The sequence below is a fragment of the Salminus brasiliensis genome, chromosome 21, assembly GCF_030463535.1.
Source record: "Salminus brasiliensis chromosome 21, fSalBra1.hap2, whole genome shotgun sequence".
Classification (NCBI taxonomy): Eukaryota; Metazoa; Chordata; class Actinopteri; order Characiformes; family Bryconidae; genus Salminus; species Salminus brasiliensis.
In genome coordinates, this window is record NC_132898.1 from 23,262,056 (window position 1) to 23,284,661 (window position 22,606).

Consider the following 22,606-nt stretch of genomic DNA (forward strand, 5'->3'; position numbering starts at 1 on the left):
ACATCTTTCTTGCTGTTAAGTCGGGGGAAACCCATTAGAGCAATTGTATGTCATAAGTAGAGTGGCAGCTAGGGGAAGCTCTAAGCTACCAGCAGTGTGAAGATGTTGGCATGAAAGCAGACACAAAGCAGATACTGGATACTCTGTGTCTTTCATACACGTCAGTGTGTCTCAATGCCTTGAGGCTAGTTTTCCACTTTCTCTAACGAAGCACTTTGCTAACAAATCTAAGTACTGTGAGTGATCTCCCACTCCAGATTTAGTCAATCAAACCAAGGCATGTTTGGTATCCGAAATGCGCTTCTTTAGCTTCCAACTCAACATGCTAGACTAATGTTGCTAACAAACATTAGACTCATCAGTGTATCTGATCTCTGTAAACACACACACACAAACTTCATTTATTTTGCTTCAAATACTTAACAAAGGTGTATTTGCTGTGTTTGGTTGTGTCTTAGCTGTGTTTGGTTGTAGCTGGATTTAGGGTGTATGTGCTGTGTTTGGTTGTGTTTTAGCTGGGATTAAGGTGTATTCGCTGTGTTGGGTTGTGTTTTAGCTGTGTTTAGGGTGTATTTGCTGTGTTTGGTTGTGTTCTAGCTGGGTTTAAGGTGTACTTGCTGGATTTGGTTGTGTTTTAGATGGTTTAAGGTGTATTTGCTGTGTTTGGTTGTGTATACGTGTGGTTTAAGGTGTATTTGCTATGTTTGGTTGTGTTCTAGCTGGGTTTAAGGTGTATTTGTTGTGTTTGGTTGTGTATAAGTGTGGTTTAAGGTGTATTTGCTGTGTTTGGTTGTGTTTTAGCTGTGTTCGGTTGTGTTGGTTGTGTTCTAGCTGGATTTAGGGTGTATTTGCTGTGTTTGGTTGTGTTGTGATGAATTCGGACTGAGTTTGGCAGAGTTATCAGCTGTGTTTGAGACCGGGAATGCAAGCCAAGACTGGCGAGCTGCTGCACATCAAAGCAGTGGGAGGCTTTGAAGTGAAGAGTGCGTTTGTGTGATTCAGCTCCACGCAGTGACCAGAGCTGCTGACTGGAGAAGAGGAGAGAGCTTTCTGAACAGTTTCCACTGTTTCCTTTACAGTCCGTGTCCTCACAGTCAGCTTCTCTGGAAAGCTGGGGTTTAAAAAATAATTGAAATGTAGATCTAAGGAAGACTCTAGAAATACAACTTTGTGAACCTTCCTCATTTAGCTGAGAGTTAATAGAATGTTTTCTGATCCTGCTTTAAATGATGTTTACTTACCTCTCTCTCTCTCTCTCTCGCTCTCTCTCTGTGTGTGTAGGTGACCCCTCTAGCTGGACCTCCAGAGGGTGGCACGGTGGTGACCATTCGTGGTGTCAACCTGGGCATGACTCTGGCGGAGCTGCAGGGCAGGGTGGAGGTAGCTGGAGTTCCATGTTCTGTTCAGTCAGATGGATACATCACCGCTGAACAGTAAGAACATGAATGTTCATATGATCCACACACTCATTCTGACAGACTGTAATACACTACAGGAAGTGTAGGGGCGATCTATAATGCTCTATAACGTTCATATGATCCACACACTCATTCTGACAGACTGTAATGCACTACAGGAAGTGTAGGGGCGATCTATAATGCTCTATAACGTTCATATGATCCACACACTCATTCTGACAGACTGTAATGCACTACAGGAAGTGTAGGGGGTGCTCTATAATGCTCTAAAACGTTCATATGATCCACACACTCATTCTGACAGACTGTAATACACTACACTTCAGGGCTTCACACTCCTCTAGCCCACGATCAGCATTCATCTGTAATACACTACAGGAACTGTGGAGAGAGAGAGAGAGAGTGACTGAAAAAGAGAGAGAGTGTAATTGAAACTTGCAGCGTGCTGCTTTGCTGGATGGAGAAGTGATTTTTTTTTTTGAGTGTGTGAGTGTGTGTGTATGTGTGTGTGTGTGTAACGCAGCTGTAACTCAACTGGGCTGCAGCTGGACCCAATTTATATTCCAGAGGAGAAAACACAAAAACTTGTCACCAGAAAATTGGAGAATGTTTTGGCACATTAGAGCTCATTATGAGTTTGGGAAAAAGGGGATATTAGCGAACCCTCAGCGGGCCAGTCGGACACCTCTGAGGTACTTCAGGCGTTTTAGAGTTGGCGAACTTTCATATTAACAGCTGCGTATTTCTAGCCAGCAGAAATGAACAGGGTCTAGAAACTCTCCTCAGTCTCACCCTGTGGTGAACACACCTATTCCAAACCCTGCATGATTAGTCCTGCATTCACTTATTCTATGACTGTCTCAGGATCCTTTGATCTTTGATCTCATTAAGGAGCTTGAATAGGAATAATGCTGCATCATGCAGTGCCACATAAACCTGCTTTGTTGTAGTCATTTAAAGCAACTTTATTATACAGCTGTAACAGGGAGGATGGCGTCTCTGTCGTTCCCACCCTGGCAAAGAACGTTGCTAATGCGCTATGGAACTTTCGTAGCTGCAGGAGACATAACACATCATATTTGTGTAACACCTGTAATATCAGTCTACCGCCTCAGTCCACACATTCCTTTCACTTCAGATGCTGCTTCTGGATCTCTCAGCTTGTCCAGAAATACATGTGTCCATGGGCTGTCCATGAGGGGGTGCACTCAAATCGCATTTTGTATTCACAGCAGTGAAGTAAAGCCCAGGAGCCCAGGAGCAAAGAACACCAATTCTCACATAATTCTTCTTAAGAATATTTAAGTGTACATTTCTAGATGAACTCACTTTGGCTCATTTTGAACACCTTACGACGGGTTGCTTCACTTCAACTACACTTCACTACAACTGGAGATGCTAGGCTAACAATGCTAACAAACCCTGGACCTGGACTGTCACCAGTCTCATCTCTTCACATCTTCTCATCTATGTTAAGTGTTAAATAAACAATCAAAATCTTCATTTAGTTGCTTCAAAATATTTCAAAATGCTAAGGTGTTTCAAAGGGTTCTTCGAGCCATGCTGTAGAAGATCCATATTTGGTACTGTAAAGAACTCTGTCACTTTACTTGGATGGTCCATTGTAGATGCCTCGTATACGCTCACCTGACCTTCAACTGACATTCAGCTGAATGCCTATTTAAAGCAACTGAACTCTAAGCTAATTGTAAATGACTGTCTATTGAATATAACCCTACACCTAACCTTAACCTTAACCCTAACCTCAACCCTAACCTTAACCCTAACCTTAACCTTAACCCTAACCCTAACCTTAACCTTACCCTGGGACCTAACCTTACACCTAAGATTCAGGGTTGATTCAATGGTAAGGTTAACGTTAAGGTTAGGGTTAGAGTTAGGTTCAGGGTTGGGTTCAGGGTTACCTTTTAATAGACAGCCATTTACATTCAACTTGCATATAATGTTCCATTGAATGTTAGTTGAATGTCAGATGAGCATCTATGAGGCATCTATAACCACCCAGGTAAAGTGACACTGAACTTTCTGCACCACCATTCAAAAAACTCTTTGTAGCACCTTTAGTTTTAAGAGGGAACCTTTATAAACTCGTTTGTGCAGCATTTTGATACATTACAGGCAAACAGATAAAGGTTTTGGGTGTGGGTTGGGTGTGTGTTTACAAAGAAACAGGGTCCTATTTTAGCGATCTTTTGGCGAGCCGTCAATCGCACGCGGTGCAGCTTGATTTAGGGCGTGTCAGTGTGTCCTTGCCTTCATAACAACGGGAAAAGTACTGCTTGTGCGGCTCGAAATGTGCAAAAGGCATGTAGCAAGTCTCTTAATGAATCATGAGTGTGTCTTGAGTGTAGTGTGCAATAAACCAATCAGTGTGTCACTCTCCATTCCCTTTAGGAGCCAGGTGCGGTCTGACTTTGGAGGATTGCTATTTCAGTGGTGTAAAGCAGGGGTGTATGCGTGTTGTGCACGAGCCTGTGCTGACAATTCACTGCCAAGATAGCGATGAATGTCTGACTGTTGACGTCTGCCTAGGTTGCCTAGGAAAACACCTGTGTTTTCCGTTGCCAAGATAACAGTACACTAGAAATGTACCTGAACACACCTCATTTTGAGACCACCACGCCCATCAGCGTAGATATATTTGCGAGCACCGTTGCTATTTAAACGACATGGCCATAAACCGTGAAAATAGACTATTGGCGGTGTGTAAGATAGCAATGAGCATCGCAACGTGCCTTTCGCAGGGTGTAAGATTGTCTCCATGGTCTAAGTCAATGGTCTAAGTCAAGTGTTTGTTAGCAATGTTAGCCTAGCATGTCCAGCTGTAAACTAAAGAAGCCAGAAAGTCAGAAAGCAAACATGTCTTGGCTGATCGGTTGAATCTGGGTCAAGGATCAGCGATGATACTGTGACTTTGATGATCACTGATGATCTCTGCTATAGCTGGAGAGTTATTGTTTTTCTGCTGAATCTTTAGATATTATGTAGAAAGAGTGTGTAAAACACCACCGGAGTGAAGTGTGTTCCTGGAGCGTGTGATTGCGCACCTTGAGCCGCTGCGCTGCTGATTAACAGTGTACAAAAAAATGCACATTAAGTGTAATTCAGAACCCACTTACACACCAGGGAAGAGTCTGCACCTGTGTTTGTGCCTTTGTGTAAGTGTGTGTGTTTGTGTGTGTGTGTGTAACTGTGTGTATGCGCGTGTGTGTGTGTGTGTGTGTCAGCAGCAGGTTGCTCCGGCTTGTTCCCCTTTATTGACCCACAGGGCTGCTGCTGACTGTTGCTATGGTGATTACAATGATGTTTAAGTGAGGGAGGGGTTGCTTTGTGTGTGTGTGTGTGTGTGTGTGTGTGTGTGTGTGTGTGTGTGTGTGTGTGTGTGTGCATGTGTGCATGGTAGGGGTTTAAACATGCTTTGATCTGAAAAATTCAACTGCATTGATTTTGGTACATTATAATGATCAATTATGAAAATGCTATTTAATTCAGTAATATAACAAACCAATTATAATCATATTAAAATGTAATTGCATAATATTGTAATCAAACAATTATTTATAATAACATGCAATAAATCTTTTTTTTTTGCATTTCATTTTTTTGTTTACACTGCTTTATATTTCTGTATTCAGTGTATTGTTAATAATAATAATAATTAAATAAAAAATAATCAAATCATCTAAAATTTAATCAAAAGTCACTGTGAAATGTGTGAAATTCCACTTGAATAATGGATGAACATGTTGATTTAAAGGACGAATGCTAAAAACACTGATTGTGTCTGTGTGTCCTGCAGGGTGGTGTGTGAGATGGACTCAGCAGCGGTCAGCAGTGGGCCTGGTCCGGTTCAGCTGTGTGTGGGAGAATGCAAGCCTGAACTCCGCACACAATCCTCACAACTCTTCACATTTGTGGTGCGTCTCTCTTTCTCTCTCTCTCTCACACACACACACACACACACACACACACACACACACATGTTAGTACACATATAGCCTTTAGTGCTTTGCATCAATGACACTATGTGTTCTACCTAACTGTATTTCCCCCGCAGACCCCCAACGTGCTGGGGCTGACCCCAGGACGTGGACCCGTTTCTGGAGGGACTAAGGTGACCATAGTGGGGGATCACCTGGACTCAGGCAGCAGTGTGCACATTCGCTTTGGCAACGAAACCTGCGAGTTTTACAGGTCAGTCCTGGCAGTTTGATCCAGCAAAGCCTCAAATATATCTAGAACCTTAAAAACTCAAAACTCTGTTGTTTATTTTTGGTTTATTCACTCATTAACCACTGCCTTTATGTTTATTTGGCTTTTACAGGTAGACACTCTCACTGACTGTATGTTTATTTGAGTTTATTCCACAGTTATATATGTTTAGTATAGGTAGACACTCTCACTGACTGCTGAGGGAAACCGTTTTAGACAGTTTCTAAGGCCCTTGAAAGAGCTGCATCTTCATGACAGGAGTTTTGGAGACTGAGTTATTCCCCTGGATCTTCCTGGGAGCATCCTTAACTGGCTTCGTTTTTGGAGCTCTATTTAAGGATCAAACGGCCCCTCGTGGTGGAAGCTCTTGTTGCAGAAGTGAAGTGGCCTCATTGTAGCAGTAGGAACCAGCCAAATTAGTGGGATATTCTCTAATTACAGCAACAGTCACTGGTCTGTTAGAAAGATAGAGAGAGACAGAGAGAGAGAGAGAGAGAGAGAGAGAGAGACAGAGAGAGAGATTAGTGAAGTTCTGGCCTGCTTTGAGGCTAAACCTCCGCCGGAACAGAAATAGAATCTCATTTCAGTCCTAAACCCTCGGCTTCTTCATTAGAGCCGCTGATATTAGCTGCTCCAAAGTAGATGAGACAGAACTGTAATTTGAAAGTTTCTGATGGGAGGAAGAACACGGTAAAGGTCACCTGTGTGCTGAAGAACTAAATTTAGAGCTAGACCTAAAACTAGATTAGAAGTAATGAAGATTTCACTGCTTGAGTGCAGTGGAATCAATGGCTCATTATAGCTAGAAGAACCACCACTTCCCAACTACACAGAAGAACTGAAACAAACTTAATGTGCTACCCAAACAGCTCTGATCCACCCAGGACGTGGACTCCACATGGCCTCAGAAGGTGTCCTGTGGTACACCGTATGGACAAAAGTATTGGGACACCTGCTCATTGATTGGTTCTTCTAAAATCAAGGGTATTAAAAATAGTTGATCCTGCTTTGGTTGGAGTAGCTGTCTCTACTGTCCCGGGACAAAGGCTTTCTACCAGATTTTGGAGCATTGCTATGAGGATTTGATTGCATTCAGTGACAAGTAGCGTTAGTGAGGTCAGGGTGTTGGCTGGTCACCACCTCATGCCCAACTCCCTAAGTTGTCCCAAAAGTGTTAGATAGAGCACCATCCATCATTTCAGAAAACACAGCTCCACCAATACCCATCTAGCCCATGCCTGGAATTAGGACTGGTGCCATTAGGTCATGTTCTATTGAGAGTAGGCCAAAGAGTCCTATTCTCTTGGCAGTACTTTTCTACTGGGACTCTAAAAGCTGTGTGTGTGCATTTGCACATATGGTTCAGCAGTGGGTGCGACGTAAAGTAATGCTGTGAGGTGGGGCAACCACAGAGAGATTAAGATCTGGAGGATTTGGAGGCCACAGGAACACCTTGAACTCTTTGTCATGTTCCGCAAACCAAGGTTTAAGGTTCTGACCATTGTAGAAGCTTTCGGTGGTGGACAGGGGTTAGCATGGGCACTCTAACAGATTGGGGCAGCGTAGCTTCAGACTGCTCAAAGTCGATGTCTGTGATTCGCTAGAAACTGCTGAAGACTGAAAACTAGTGAATATACAAACAGGTTATTTGGCCTGGAAAAAAACGTCCTGATTGGCTCTGTGTGTTCCTGAAGGCGGAGCTTCAGTGAAATCGTGTGTTTCTCTGCACCCTCTGTCTGCGGGGAGGGGTCAGTGGAGGTGCGGGTGAACGTGGACAGAGCTGAACTCAGCAGCACACTGACCTTCCAGTACATTGAGGACCCCACAGTACAGCGCATTGAACCGGAATGGAGCATCACCAGGTACACACACACAAACACACACACTCACATACACACACACTCACACATGCATGCATCAGCTCAGGTGGCCTTTGAAGTGTAAGAGGCTATCATCTTTCTTTCCCTCCATCTGTCTCCATCTTATTTCTCTCTCTCTCTCTCTCTCTCTCTCTCTATCTCTATCTCTTTTACTTTGCACTCTCTCGCTTTCTCTCTCACACACTCAGTGCTGATCCTCTTTAGCTGTATCTGAGTGAGTGTGTGTGTGTGTGTGTGTGTGTGAGTGTGTACTGAAGTAACTGGTTTATATCAGTCTCAGCTCAGGTCTCAGTGTGTTATTAGTGCAGTATCTGCAGTTAAGTCCATTTATTAAACTTGATCTTTTGATGTTGGTAACATTGTTTCTGAGCAGTGTGTTCATCAGTGATTCTGTGTGTGTGTGTGTGTGTGTGTGTGTGTGTGTAATATACGTTTAAAAATTAGGTTGAGCTTCTGACATTTGAAATGAAAGAGTGGCTGCCTGTCACATGACCTCATTAATTAGTCTGTTAATTTTAATCAAAGTATTGGAAATACTTATTAATGAAGAAATACTTGTATTTTGTTTGGCAGTGGTCACACCACCCTGACCGTGACTGGCACTAATCTGGACGTTGTGCAGGAGCCTCGGGTTCGAGTCAAATATGCTGGACATGAATCTGTCAATGTCAGTACAACACACTACTGTTACCTACTACACATTATCACTCCTTACTGTAGTCAGTCCTTACAGTTCTTACCCTGACATTATCACTCCTTACTGATATACTCGGACATTATTACTCTGTACTGTTACACTCTGACATTATCACTCCTTACTGATATACTCGGACATTACTCTGTACTGTTACAGTCTGACATGATCAGTCCTTATTGTTGCACACGAACATTATCACTCCTTACTGATATACTCTGACGTTATAGCTCTGTATTGTTACACTCTGACATTATCACTCTGTACTGTTGCGCACTGACATTATCACTCTGTACTGTTGCGCACTGACATTATCAGTTCTTATTGTTGCACACTGACATTATCAGTCCTTACTGTTACACTCTGACATTATTGGTCCTTACTGTTGCACACTGACATTATAGCTCTGTACTGCTACACACTGACATTATTACTCTGTACTGTTACACACTGACATTATCACTCCTTACTGATATACTCTGACATTACCACTCTGTACTGTTACACACTGACATTATCACTCTGTACAGTTACACACTGACATTATTAATCTATGATGTTACACTCTGACATTATCGCTCTGTACTGTTACACTGATCATTTTCTTTCTCTTGGGCAGGTGTGTAAAGTGGTCAACACCACCACCATCAGCTGTTTTGCTCCGTCTCTGATGGCTGACCACACCCCTGGTCAGGACTCCGTAAAGCACGCTGATGAGTTTGGTTTCGTCTTCAATAATGTCCAGGCCCTGCTGACCTTTAACAGCACCAGTTTCATCTACTACCCCAACCCCTCATTCGAACCGCTCAGCCTGACCGGTGTACTAGAGCAGAAACCTGGGTCACCTATCATCCTCAAAGTGAGAGCCAATCAAATCACTCCTTCAGTTTAATCAAATCAATTACTTTTTCACTTAACCAATAATTAATAAAAAAAAAAGCGTACATTTATATTCAGCAGTGTTTTTTAACATAATTTAACATATTTAATAACTAAGTCTACTCTGCCTTTTTCTTGAACCTTCCAAACTCTTATTCTTCCTGTGTGTGTCCAATGTGTGTCCACTGTCTGTGTGTCCACTGTGTGTGTGTGTGTGTGTGTGTGTGGGCAGGGCAGGAATCTGGTGCCACCAGCTTCTGGAGGGTCCAGACTGAACTACTCTGTTTTGGTGGGAGACACACCCTGCCCCGTCACCATCTCTGAGCATCAGCTGCTGTGTGAACCACCTGCGCTCAGTGGTCAGCACAGAGTAACGGTAAGATAACAGTGTTATTAATATTAAAAGAACTATCATTTATCGGATTGACTATCCACTATGCATTATTTATCATCTACCATGAATAATTGTCTACTATGAATTATTAAGTAGCTACAATGAGTTATTCTGTATGTACTATTAATTAGTTGGTGTTCATTTGTATTTATTTTGTATCTACTATAGATTATTCAGTATCCACTATGAATTATTCATCATCTACCATGAATTATTAATTGTCTACTATGAATTAATCAGTATCCACTATGGATTATTCAGTATCTACTATGAATTATTCTGTATCTACTAGAAATTTTTTAGTTTTCATTTTTATTTATTTACTATTGACTATAAATTATTTAGTATCCACTATGAATTATTCACTAACTACTATGAATTACTATTTATTATTCACTATGAATTCTTACGTAAGTACTGTGAGTAGTACTATCTCTCTGAGTGAGTGAGCTTGGTTATCTAGACAGTTAAAATGCAGATGGCCATTTCAGTCCAACTCCCCTGCTGGTTAAAACAGATGATGAAATGTAGCTGAAATAGGAAATAGCTGTAGTGGGGGGCGGGGGGCACAGCCTGGGTTTGTGTAGCTTTGAACCACATGGTTGTTTTTAGCATAATTTCCAGACAAAGCCTTCAGTGTCAAGTCTTGGAAGTGCATATTCTGTCCTTTCCCAACCTGTGAGGGGCATCGCTCAGGGGGGCTTTCTGTGTGAGTGTGTGTGTGCTGAATGTTTATTTTCAGGACAGAAATATCCTGACTTTAAATAAAAAAAAGAGAAAACAGTATTTGTGTCTTTTCAGATTCAGGTTGGGGGTCTCCTGGTGTCCCCTGGTTCGGTCCACATCCAATCAGACAGTCTCCTGACCCTGCCAGCTATCTTCAGCATTGCGGCTGGCGGAGGGCTGCTCTTCATTATCGTCATCCTCGTCCTCATCGCATACCGCCGCAAATCACACGAGAACGACCTCACGCTCAAACGGCTGCAGATGCAGATGGACAACCTGGAGTCCAGAGTGGCTCTGGAGTGTAAAGAGGGTGAGGACACGGTGCACTCACTCACCCTCATCACAGTCTCAACAGTAAATAATAATATGTGTGCTGTACGTTTCAATATTATGCTAAACTGTAATCCCACCTTTTATTTTAACCCAAATAAGTGAAGTCTGTTGTGTGTAAAACTGGATTTATCTCATGAAGCACTTAACTGTTTTGATTATAATAATAATCAAACATATAATTTTGATGATAATAATAATGAAAAAAATTATAATAATCATGTTAAGCCTGTTGCCATTGGCAGCTGCATGGTAATCAATGAACCTTGAAAATACATTGTATCCTTTACAAGAAACAGGAATGGGAAGAATTCAATGAACAAATGAAGATTCATAAAGACAATCATAAACAATCAAAATAAGGAAATATTGAGAGTATAAAAATAAGCAAATTTATATTAAATAAATAAAAAACAGAAATATGAATTGGTTAAGCTGGTTGACAAGCTTGGCTCTTGACCAGCATAGGGTATGTTTTCGTTTAGGTATGATGGGTTAGCCAGTCTACCGACCTGATCAAGCTAGACAACAGGTATGATCAAGCTTGACCACCATGACAAAGCTGGTGGACTAACATGATCTGCATGACCAGGCTGGCCGACCAGCATGATCAACCTGTACTATAAGATATTCTAATATGTTTATAGGATATGTGTGTGTGTGTGTGTGTGCGTGTGTACACAGCATTTGCCGAGCTGCAGACAGATATAAACGAGCTGACAAGTGATCTGGACCGAGCTGGAATTCCGCACCTGGATTACCGCACTTACACCATGAGGGTCCTGTTCCCTGGCATGGACGACCACCCAGTGCTTCGAGAACTGGAGGTAAGAGAGAGGGAGAGAGAGAGAGAGAAAGGGCGAGAGACAGAGAGATATGCATGCTATCACTTGGAGTTTGTTTACACTGTTATATCCTGTCTAAAAGTATCATGGTAATTCAATATACAGTGTGTGAATAGTCATATGGGTGTGTGTGTGTGTGTGTGTGAGGTGGCGGGCTGTGGTCAGCAGCGTGTGGAAAAGGCTCTGAAGCAGTTCGCTCAGCTGGTGAATAACAAGACGTTCCTGCTGACGTTTATCCGGACACTGGAGCTGCAGCGCTCGTTCTCCATGCGGGACCGCGGGTATCTTGCCTCGCTCATAATGACCGCCCTGCAGGCCAGGCTGGAGTTCGCCACTGACCTGCTCAAACAGCTGCTCTCTGACCTCATTCTGAAGAACATGGAGAGCAAGAACCACCCCAAGCTTCTTCTGAGGAGGTGAGAGAAACACAATCTTACTGTGTTCACGATAATGTGACCAGAAACTGTCCAGTTTCCTTCCTGTTTTTTCATGATTACCCCAAATGTACTCAGATCACTAACAAGTAATGGATGTCCCAAAAAAAAACAGAAGTTTAGCCCCAGAGGCACAATACATTTACATTACATTTACATTTAAGACATTTAGCAGACGCTCTTATCTAGAGTGAAAAGTGCTTAGAAAATGACCTCAGCTAGTTTGTATAGACGGGGATCCAAAAGATACCTCTCAGCTTAGATACTACTAAACACAAAGTCAGTATGGAGACTATAATACTCAACACTACACTTCGCCCAAGTACTCTCAGTTGATTTTCGAGGACAGGGAGCGTGTCCGTTGGGACACCCAGAGAGAGAGAGTTCCACCACTTCAGTGCCAGGACAGAAAAAGTTCTGAATGCTTGTCTTCCGTGGATCTTAAAGGATGGCAGGTCGAGCCGAGCCGTACTTGAAGCTCGAAGGGCTCTTGGTACTGATCGGCTTTTGACCATTGCCATCAAGTATGAAGGAGCTGGTCCATTCTTGGCTTGGCTCAGCGTCAGGGGTTTGAATCTGATGCGGGAAGCAGCTACAGGAAGCCAGTGGAGAGAACGCAGCAGTGGAGTGACATGGCTGAATTTAGGAACGTTGAAGACGACCTGTGTCGCTGCATTCTGGATAAGTTGCAGGGGTCTGATGGTGCGCAGAGGGAGACCAGCCAGAAGAGAGTTGCAGTAGTCAAGTCTTGAAGTGACAAGAGGCTGAACGAGCACCTGGATGGCCTCTCTAGAGAGGAAGGGTTGAATTCTCCAGATGTTAAAAAGGAGAAACTTGCATGAACTAGTCAGATTTGAAGAGTCAGGCCATAACTGGTCATCCATGACTGCACCAGTGCTTCGTGCTTCTGTAGCTGGAGTGACCAGTGAGCCCTCAGTACAGGCCAAACAATCAGAATTGACCTTAGGACTGTTCTGGTACCTGTTTTAGGCACCTTAAGCGCATTTCTCTCAGCAATAAGAGAGTTTTTACTGTAGGATCTCCAGATTACACTAGAACAGATGCTGGTAAACGGAAATACAGCAATAAGCAACAAGAATTTCTCATTTTGAAGAAAGTAGGTGAGATCTTTGGAACTAGTTTGGAGAGTGAAGCTTGGTTCTAGATTTCTCGTGGACGCTCCCAGCCAGCGCAGCGTGGACGTGCTTAATTTCAACAGCAGCAGCAGCAGCTTTACCATTATCATTAAGCACTGATTTCCCAAACCAGGTGTTTGGTGATGAGCACTATTAATAATACTAGACTCCGTGAGGAGAACTTTGGAGATGTTGTAATGAACACAGTGATGGAAAATCACTACTTTCTGTATGACTGCTATTAGTGTTTATTCTAATGTATAATCACTTACTGCCCAGATGAGAAGCTTCTCAGACTACTGTTTTCACAGTACTGACATACTCGTCTTATAGCCACATGAGCAGAATCAGCCTGTTTCATCTCAAGAGATGAAGATGAACTGTGACTGTTTTTGGTTAATAAGCCCACTCAGATGTTATCTGTGGAAGTCCAGTTATGGTCCGCGAGAGGGAGGTTAATCTCAAACCCTTGGTCTCTAACACTGTGTGACACACTTTTATCTATAACCATGGTTATCTACAGTCATCCTGAGGCCTGCATTCGTCCCTGTTAGTGAGACACAGTGTCACAAACCACATTGCGGCACAGAGTACAGACGTACAAGAGCCAAGAGACTGCAATTAGAGAGAGAGAGTTAGTCACAGGAGTGAGGGAGAGAGAGATAGAGAGGGAGATAGAGAGAGTACTCTGGGAAATGGACATATATAGGGCAAACAGTGGTGGCTTTTAGAGAGTGAGTGGGAGCGCAAGAGAAAGAGAGAGAGAGAGAGAGGGAAGAGCAGCTCATAAAACATTGAGAACTTGACTTTTGTTCTCTCTTTCTCTCTTTCTTTGTTAAAGTTTGTTTGGGGAGTTTAAGTAAATGCTGCTAAATCTTTTATTGAGGCAATTTTCTTCTCTCTCTCTCTCTCTCGCTCTCTCTCTCTCTCTCTCTCTCTCCCCCCACTCCACTCTACTCCACTGTAACAGGGTGTACGGCTGAATTTTCAGCACCTGTGTTGTTCTGAACTCTGAGCTAAAGCAGCTTTAACGGTGGTTCGTCACTGCTGAGATCTTTTCCTCTCAACACCCACCCCCTACAAGCCCCCCTGAGTTCCCCCCAGTCAATTAGCCTAGTTGTGCTTTCTGCTTCTTTGCTCTCATGGTTTTAGCACTGGAGGCTAATGTAGATAACAAGTAATGGGATCTTACACCCCTCTATTTAGCATGGTGCTGAACACTCTGTCCTGAAGCAGCTCTGCTGAATCTTACACGCTGATCCTGAGAGTCGCACAGTCGGCTCTGATCAGATCTGGATCTTTATTCTATTTGGGATTCGTGTTCAACTTTTAAATTCAGATTCTTATGATTCTCAGATTTAAATTTCGATTCAAATTCCTATTGTTTTTCATCGTATTATTAAAATTAATTATTGTTTTTCATCTTATTATTATTATTATTATTTTTTTCATCCTGATTCAGATTTTAATTCTTATTCTGAATCTGGTTCTGATTCAGGATAGCATTCAAATTTTTGATCATTATTATTATCATTTTTATAACTCAGATTCTTGTCATTGTCATATAAGTATTTTTCTGGTTTTAATTGACTGATTAGTCGGATACTCAACTTTGGATTCTGCTTATGATTATGATGGTCATCTGGGGTCTTATTCTGATTCATATTTTGAATCAGATATTGATTGGGATTCAGGTTCTGATATGAAACATTTCATAACTATTTTTGTGTGTGTGAATTTTAGGACAGAGTCGGTGGCAGAAAAGATGCTAACCAATTGGTTTGCGTTCCTGCTTCACAAGTTTCTGAAGGTAATGGGATGTTAGTGGATACAAATCATAAAGACTCTTATTGTACATATTGTTCTTATTAATATTATTATTTTCAGTATTCTGTGTCAAACACTTTAAAAAACTAACTTATATGTAGGCCAGTTCTTGCGTGTGTGTGTGTGATGTGGGTCCAGAAAACCCAGCTGAGTTCAGATATTAAAATGCCACACACACACACACACACACACTAAATTGCTATCTCGCTTTTTAATTGGTGGAGTTTATTTGGGTTTTACATTAATGTTATATAGTTTTACAGGTAGACGCTCTCACTGATCTCACTGGCTTTATGCTTCTGTCAGGAGTGTGCTGGTGAGCCTCTCTTCATGCTGTACTGTGCTATAAAGCAGCAGATGGAGAAAGGTCCTATAGATGCCATTACAGGAGAAGCACGTTATTCTCTCAGCGAAGATAAACTCATCCGCCAGCAGATAGAGTACAAAACACTGGTGAGTACACACACACACACACATGGCAACACTAGCAGATCTCAGTACTTCATTTGTTGTGTGTTTGTCTTCTTTGTCTGATTAAAATGAGTCGAGTGTCAGCTGCACACGTTGGTCGGTTAAATGGATCAGCACGCGGAATTGAAGCTTTCTACTGTGTTTCTGTCACTGTATAATAAAAGGTCCTGCTGTCTTTATTGTTGGATGCACTGCAGTAGTTTACACCACTGTGGGCCAATTGTTGTTATTGATATGACTAATTAGAGGACCAAAAAAAATCCACTGAACCTCATTGCTAGACAAGCTGGTTAAGGTTGACCAGCTTAGCCCTTGACCAGTATAGTGTATGTTTTCATTTGATTTTAATGATTTTGCTGCTCTGCCTTCATGACCAGCCTGACCAAGCTAGTCAAACAGTGGGGTGAGCATTATGACCAGGCTGACCACGCTTGAGCAACAGTATTTCTATTAGCATACTTGCTAATATTTCCAAACCTACATCATTAGTAAAGTAACTATTGAAAACACACTACACAATCAGGATCCTGAAACATGCATAATAACACCCAGTGAAGCTACTTTGATGTGTATATTTGGGTACTTTTTTACTGCTGCTGGACTCTTATCAAAGTCTATGTGTGTGTGTGTGTGTGTTTGGGCTGAATTGCGCTCCCTGCTGTGTTGCATACACACACACACACACACACTGTGGACGTGTTGAGCATGAGGATTTAACTGATGCTCAGATAGCACTCTCCTACTAAACTCATCCTCAGATTGTGATCTTAATTAGAAACTGTGATTGGATGAACCTGGGTCAGTTACAGCTTTTACTAAACACACACACTTCAGACCGCTTCATACAGTTGAATGCGAAAGTTTGGGCACCCTTGGCCGTTTTTGGCATTTGAGAATGAGAAACTCCACCTCTGTAGCTACTCAAACATTAATCTTTTGTGAAAACAGCAGGGTCGGGGGGGGGGGGGGGGGCAGAGGGTGTCCAAACATTTGCACAAGATTGTATAACCATTAAGTAACATTTAATTTCTGAAAGTGCTTTCAGATGTGTGTATATATATATATATATATATATATATATATATATATATATATATATATATATTTCCTGTGTGTGTGTATGTGTGTATATATAAACGTAAAAACGTATGCGGGTTGTAAACAGTGTTGCTATGGATACGAAGCTTCAGTGTCTGTGATAAGTTCTTCATATTAAAATAAATAAATAAATTCTCATTTTCAGCGCGAGGGCAGTTGGCATCCTGACAGTATAGTTTTTGCTTAGTTTTAAACTATCCACTGACCCTAATACACTGTATTCCCATGAGTTCAGAGTTGTGAGTGAAAGCAGGAATTTGCATTAATGATCCACTCGTTTGTGCCAAGAAGATTTTAATGAGCTTCTTCATTCAGCTTTCAGTGTTTATTTCCTGAACCTGCTTCACTCAGCCCTGAAGTAACCAATCTCCAATCGTCTCAATTCTAACATTAAACACTATATTTGCACACTAAACACTACATTCTATCACATACACTGTGTTCATTATACACTTTATTCACCCTGTATTCTACCACTATACACTATATTCATACATTATACACTGTATTCACCCTGTATTCTACCACTATACACTATATCCATACATTATACACTGTATTCACACTGTATTCTACCACTATACACTGTATTCACACTGTATTCTACCACTATACACTATATTCATACATTATACACTCGATTCACCCTGTATTCTACCACTATACACTATATTCATACATTATACACTCGATTCACACTGTATTCTACCACTATACACTATATCCATACATTACACCCTGTATTCACACTGTATTCTACCACTATACACTATATTCATACATTATACACTGTATTCACCCTGTATTCTACCACTATACACTATATCCATACATTATACACTGTATTCACACTGTATTCTACCACTATACACTATATCCATACATTATACACTGTATTCACACTGTATTCTACCACTATACACTATATTCATACATTATACACTGTATTCACCCTGTATTCTACTACTATACACTATATCCATACATTATACACTGTATTCACACTGTATTCTACCACTATACACCATATCCTTTCATTATACACTGTATTCACACTGTATTCTACCACTATACATCATATCCATACATTATACACTGTATTCACACTGTATTCTACCACTATACACTATATCCATACATTATACACTGTATTCACACTGTATTCTACCACTATACACCATATTCATACATTATACACTGTATTCACACTGTATTCTACCACTATACACTATATTCATACATTATACACTGTATTCACACTGTATTCTACCACTATACACTATATCCATACATTATACACTCGATTCACCCTGTATTCTACCACTATACACTATATCCATACATTATACACTGTATTCACACTGTATTCTACCACTATACACTATATCCATACATTATACACTCGATTCACCCTGTATTCTACCACTATACACTATATTCATACATTATACACTGTATTCACACTGTATTCTCTTGTAAAAGGCATTTTAAACACTAAAACATGCTGTAGCAAGTTTCCCTTGATTTGAGTCCTTTAAAAACCTTTTACATTAACTCCCCCCCTCTCTCTCTCTCAGACTCTGAGCTGTGTGAACCCTGATAATGAGAACAGCGCTGAGATCCCAGTCAAAGTGTTGAACTGTGACACCATCACTCAAGTGAAGGAGAAGATTCTGGACGCTGTTTATAAAAACATCCCCTATTCCCAAAGACCACGGGCAGTGGATATGGACTTGGGTATGTGTGTGTAATAATTTTGTTTGGTTGATTTTTCGTAAAGATAAATATATTTATATATACTAGATAATTGAATAATTTCTAAATTATATTTACAGGATATATTTTATACATTTCCTTTTTTGTTCTTTTTAGCACTTAGAGGAGGACAGCTCCTCTTTACATTGTACTCCTATCTATGTGTGTGTGTGTGTGTGTGTGTGTGTGTGTGTGTGTGTGTGTGTGTGTGTGTGCGTGCTCAAAATTCTAACTGTGTGTTAAAGGTCAGACAGATGGATGGACAGATTGTTTGGCCTGAGCATTAATTTGAACAAAGATTGAGCAAAGGGTGTTTAGATTAGCATGCGAGACCCTCATCATTATCCAGCAGAAGTGAAATGATATTTTTACACTGTATTTATGCTGGTTATGGAAGGAGTGCACAGTTCATGCATCATCAGTTATATATATACAGTGGGGGTAAAAAAAGTATTTAGTCAGTCACCAGTTGTGCAAGTTCTCCCACTTAAAAAGATGAGAGAGGCCTGTAATTGACATCATAGGTAGACCTCAACTATGAGAGACAAAATGAGAAAAAAAAATCAGAAAATCACATTGTCTGATTTATAAAGAATTTATTTGCAAATAATGGTGGAAAATAAGTATTTGGTCAATAACAAAAGTTCATCTCAATACTTTGTTATATATCCTTTGTTGGCAATGACAGAGGTCAAATGTTTTCTGTAAGTCTTCACAAGGTTGGCACACACCGTTGCTGGTATGTTGGCCCATTCCTCCATGCCGATCTCCTCTAGAGCAGTGATGTTTTGGGGCTGTCGGCGGGCAACATGGACTTTCAACTCCCTCCAAAGGTTTTCTATGGGGTTGAGATCTGGAGACTGGCTAGGCCACTTCAGGACTTTAAAATGCTTCTAACGAAGCCACTCCTTTGTTGCCCTGGCAGTGTGCTTGGGATCATTGTCATGCTGAAAGACCCAGCCACGTTTCATCTTCAATGCCCTTGCTGATGGAAGGAGGTTTGCACTCAAAATGTCACAATACATCAATACATGGCCCCATTCATTCTTTCATGTACACGGACCAGTCGTCCTAGTCCCTTTGCAGAGAAACAGCCCCAAAGCATGATGTTGCCACCCCCATGCTTCACAGCTGGTATGGTGTTCTTTGGATGCAACTCGAGTTGTGTTTGTACCAAACAGTTCTACTTTGGTTTCATCTGACCATAAGACATTCTCCCAATAGTCTTCCGGAACATCCAAATGCTCTCTAGCAAACTTCAGACGCACCCGGATATGTACTGGCTTAAGCAGGGAAACACGTCTGGCACTGCAAGATCTGAGTCCCTGGCGGCGTAGTGTGTTACTGACGGTAGCCTTTGTAACGTTGGTCCCAGCTTTCTGCAGGTCATTCACTAGGTCCCCCCGTGTGGTTCTGGGATTTTTGCTCACCGTTCTTGTGATCATTTTGACCCCACGGGCTGAGATCTTGCGTGGAGACCCTGATCGAGGGAGATTAGCAGTGGTCTTGTAGGTCTTCCATTTTCTGATTATTGCTCCCACAGTAGATTTCTTCACACCAAGCTGCTTGCCTATTGCAGATTCAGTCTTCCCAGCCTGGTGCAGGTCTACAGTTTTGTTTCTGGTGTCCTTCGACAGCTCTTTGGTCTTCACCATAGTGGAGTTTGGAGTGTGACTGTTTGAGGTTGTGGGCAGGTGTCTTTTATACTGTTAACGAGTTCAAACAGGTGCCATTAATACAGGTAATGAGTGGAGGACAGAGAAGCCTCTTAAAGAAGAAGGTACAGGTCTGTGACAGCCAGATATCTTGCTTGTTTGTAGGTGACCAAATACTTATTTTCCACCATTATTTGCAAATAAATTATTTAAAAATCAGACAATGTGATTTTCTGATTTTTTTTTTCTTATTTTGTCTCTCATAGTTGAGGTCTGCCTATGATGTCAATTACAGGCCTCTCTCATTTTTTTTAAGTTGGAAAAATTGCACAATTTGTGACTGACTAAATACTTTTTTCCCCACTGTATATACTTTACCTGATGGTTTGGTAAGTGGACAACCTATAGAAGGCTGAAGAGAACTACACAAATAAAGTATGCACTGTTTTTTTACACAAACAGATCACATTATGATTAAAGCAATTTTTATTCATTTTAATATTTTATTTAGATTTTAGATTAATCAGAAGTGTAAAAGTATAAAGTGTCAAGCACACAGCCTTCCCATTCTAAGGCACTCAACTCCCCAACTCATCCCAAAAGTATTGGATGGAAAACCACCATCATTCCAGAGAACACAGTTCCACTGCTCCACAGCTCAATGCTGTTCTATTGTAAAAATACTTCTCTACGGGGACTAGACAAGCTGTGTGTGTGCACTTGCTTATCTGGGTCAGCAGTGGTTGCATCTTAATGTAGCAGAATCCGTTCATTAGAAGGCTTGTCCACAAACATTTGGACATATAGTGTATGTATTTTAACATTTCTAAACTTGCCACCTTCAGACTGATGCAATGTAAGATGATGCATGTTGGCTCTTCAGTGGGTTAATGGGTGATGAATATGTTGATTCATTGCTTGAGTTGTTGCAAATATTTACACCAAAAGCAGGCAAATGAAATAAGCCCCGGTCAGCACAGTGAAGAGCTTACAGCAGATTTTCTCTCAGACCGTGACTTTGTGGACACTGGCGGACGGTTTGCTCTGCTCTTTTATCCCAGTGTCTGAGAGCTGATAGATTATTGATGGCAGTGATGGGCAAACCTGCTTTAATTATTGAAAGTGCAAGTGATTGTTACAGGTTGGAGATGAATTTTGCATGCACATGCAGTGCTGTGTGTGTGTGTGTGTGGTGTATCAGACTAGGTCAGGCAGTGTTAAAATCCTCCATTCTGATGGATTTTCTGCTGTCTGTGCTCTAAAAAGCCGTTCGGGTGGATGTTTTCACCTCCGGTCAGATCAGAAAAGTGCAGAGAGTGTTTTAGAGCTGGGTTATATGAATAAACACTATGGCCAAAAGTATATTATGGACAAGTATATATTCTCCAGAGCCCACAATGCTGGGGGGGCTTTCTGCCCCTTCAGTCCACGCTCAGTGACCTTTGGTGACCTTCCAGAACGTCCTGTTTAGTGGTCGGTGCTTTTCTATGGAGATTATACAAGATGAGTGTGAACACCTGTATCAGCAGCTGAATTCACTCATATCTACAGACTTTTGTACACATTGTGGATTAACACACACCGATGAATCAATAATTTGTACAGTTAAAAATCTTTATTATTTTATATTGATTAATCCAAACACCTATAGAAGCTCATCTGGAGCTGTGATTGGTCAGGATGTTTAAACAGTGATTGGTTAGAGCTTTGTATCAAGAGCTTTTATTGAGACATTGATTATATATGTCTGTATGTGTGTGTTGCAGAGTGGCGCCAGGGTCGTACGGCGCGTGTGGTTCTACAGGACGAGGACATCACCACTAAGATTGAAAACGACTGGAAACGACTCAACACACTCGTGCATTATCAGGTCAGCTTTTTAAATTGAGACCTCAGCTCAAAATGCTAACGCCGCTAATGCTAAATGAAATGTAATGGGACTTAGTGCAGGAGCTACATAACATACCTTAACCAGCCAGCAGTGGTGCTAGACTTGTGGTTGCTTCTCTTTTAAGAGACGTTGCACTGTTCATGTGTCCTGCAGTCAGTGGTGCAGACGGTATTCATACACCAGTTAGCTCAGTGCTAATACAGGCTTGCATTGCTTGTTAGCTACATAAGCTGTACATGTAGCTCCAGGTACCAAACATGATCAGTAAAGAGTTAAGAGTTTAAATTACTCATACTTTTGCTTTACACCTGTGTGTGTGTGTGTGTGTGTGTGTGTGTGTGTGTGTGTGTGTTTCTCTGCAGGTTTCAGATCGGTGTGTGGTTGCTCTGGTGCCAAAGCAGACTTCTTCCTACAACATCTCAACATCAGCCAGCTTCCCACGTAGCTTCAGCAGATATGGTCAGTCGATGTCCTCTCTCTCTCTTTCTCTCGCTCTCTCTTTCTCTCTCTCTCTCTCGCTCTCTCGCTCTCTGGGTGGGTTGAATGGACCCTTTCCCTTTGTCACGCTGCATGGGTGATGCTTGCTTGCACAGGCATCTGTTAGCAGACATAACAGGATTAGCAGTTAGCGTTCTTCAGCAAACTTGCAGATCTCCAGTGGTGTTGCCTTAGCTGTAGTTTGAGAAGAGGCGGTGGAGCTTAGTGTGATGGGTGAAGTTCTTGACTGTGGGGGGACTGGAAATGAATAAACTGGGGCAAAAACCTGTGCTCATCTCAGACATTCAAATTTGCATCCTTGACTAATGCTGCTGTTGGTCTGGCTGACTCAAGAGGCTTCATATAGCAGCCCTGAATAAACAACGAAGGAAATACTTATTTTAGCCGTGACTAAGCTCAACCCACTAGCTCTTCATACCTACCGGCCATACGTAAACACCTA

At 41.6% G+C, this 22,606-nt stretch overlaps 1 protein-coding gene across 2 annotated transcripts in view; it reads left to right on the top strand.

The window, feature by feature from the left end:
- The window catches only part of LOC140542625 (plexin-A2-like), a 98,898-nt gene that overhangs the window by 68,821 nt on the left and 7,471 nt on the right, over window positions 1–22,606 (top strand). The window contains exons 13-27 of one of the 2 annotated variants that reach the window (XM_072665424.1): window positions 1,282–1,433; window positions 5,239–5,356; window positions 5,497–5,633; window positions 7,346–7,513; window positions 8,105–8,198; window positions 8,845–9,084; window positions 9,337–9,480; window positions 10,300–10,534; window positions 11,239–11,381; window positions 11,547–11,815; window positions 14,713–14,779; window positions 15,103–15,249; window positions 17,943–18,102; window positions 21,542–21,645; window positions 22,029–22,125. In XM_072665424.1, coding sequence (XP_072521525.1) covers window positions 1,282–1,433; window positions 5,239–5,356; window positions 5,497–5,633; window positions 7,346–7,513; window positions 8,105–8,198; window positions 8,845–9,084; window positions 9,337–9,480; window positions 10,300–10,534; window positions 11,239–11,381; window positions 11,547–11,815; window positions 14,713–14,779; window positions 15,103–15,249; window positions 17,943–18,102; window positions 21,542–21,645; window positions 22,029–22,125 — 2,275 coding nt within the window. Of the gene's footprint in view, window positions 1–1,281; window positions 1,434–5,238; window positions 5,357–5,496; window positions 5,634–7,345; window positions 7,514–8,104; window positions 8,199–8,844; window positions 9,085–9,336; window positions 9,481–10,299; window positions 10,535–11,238; window positions 11,382–11,546; window positions 11,816–14,712; window positions 14,780–15,102; window positions 15,250–17,942; window positions 18,103–21,541; window positions 21,646–22,028; window positions 22,126–22,606 lie in introns of those variants that run through there. The other variant, XR_011978148.1, reaches the window with a different exon arrangement.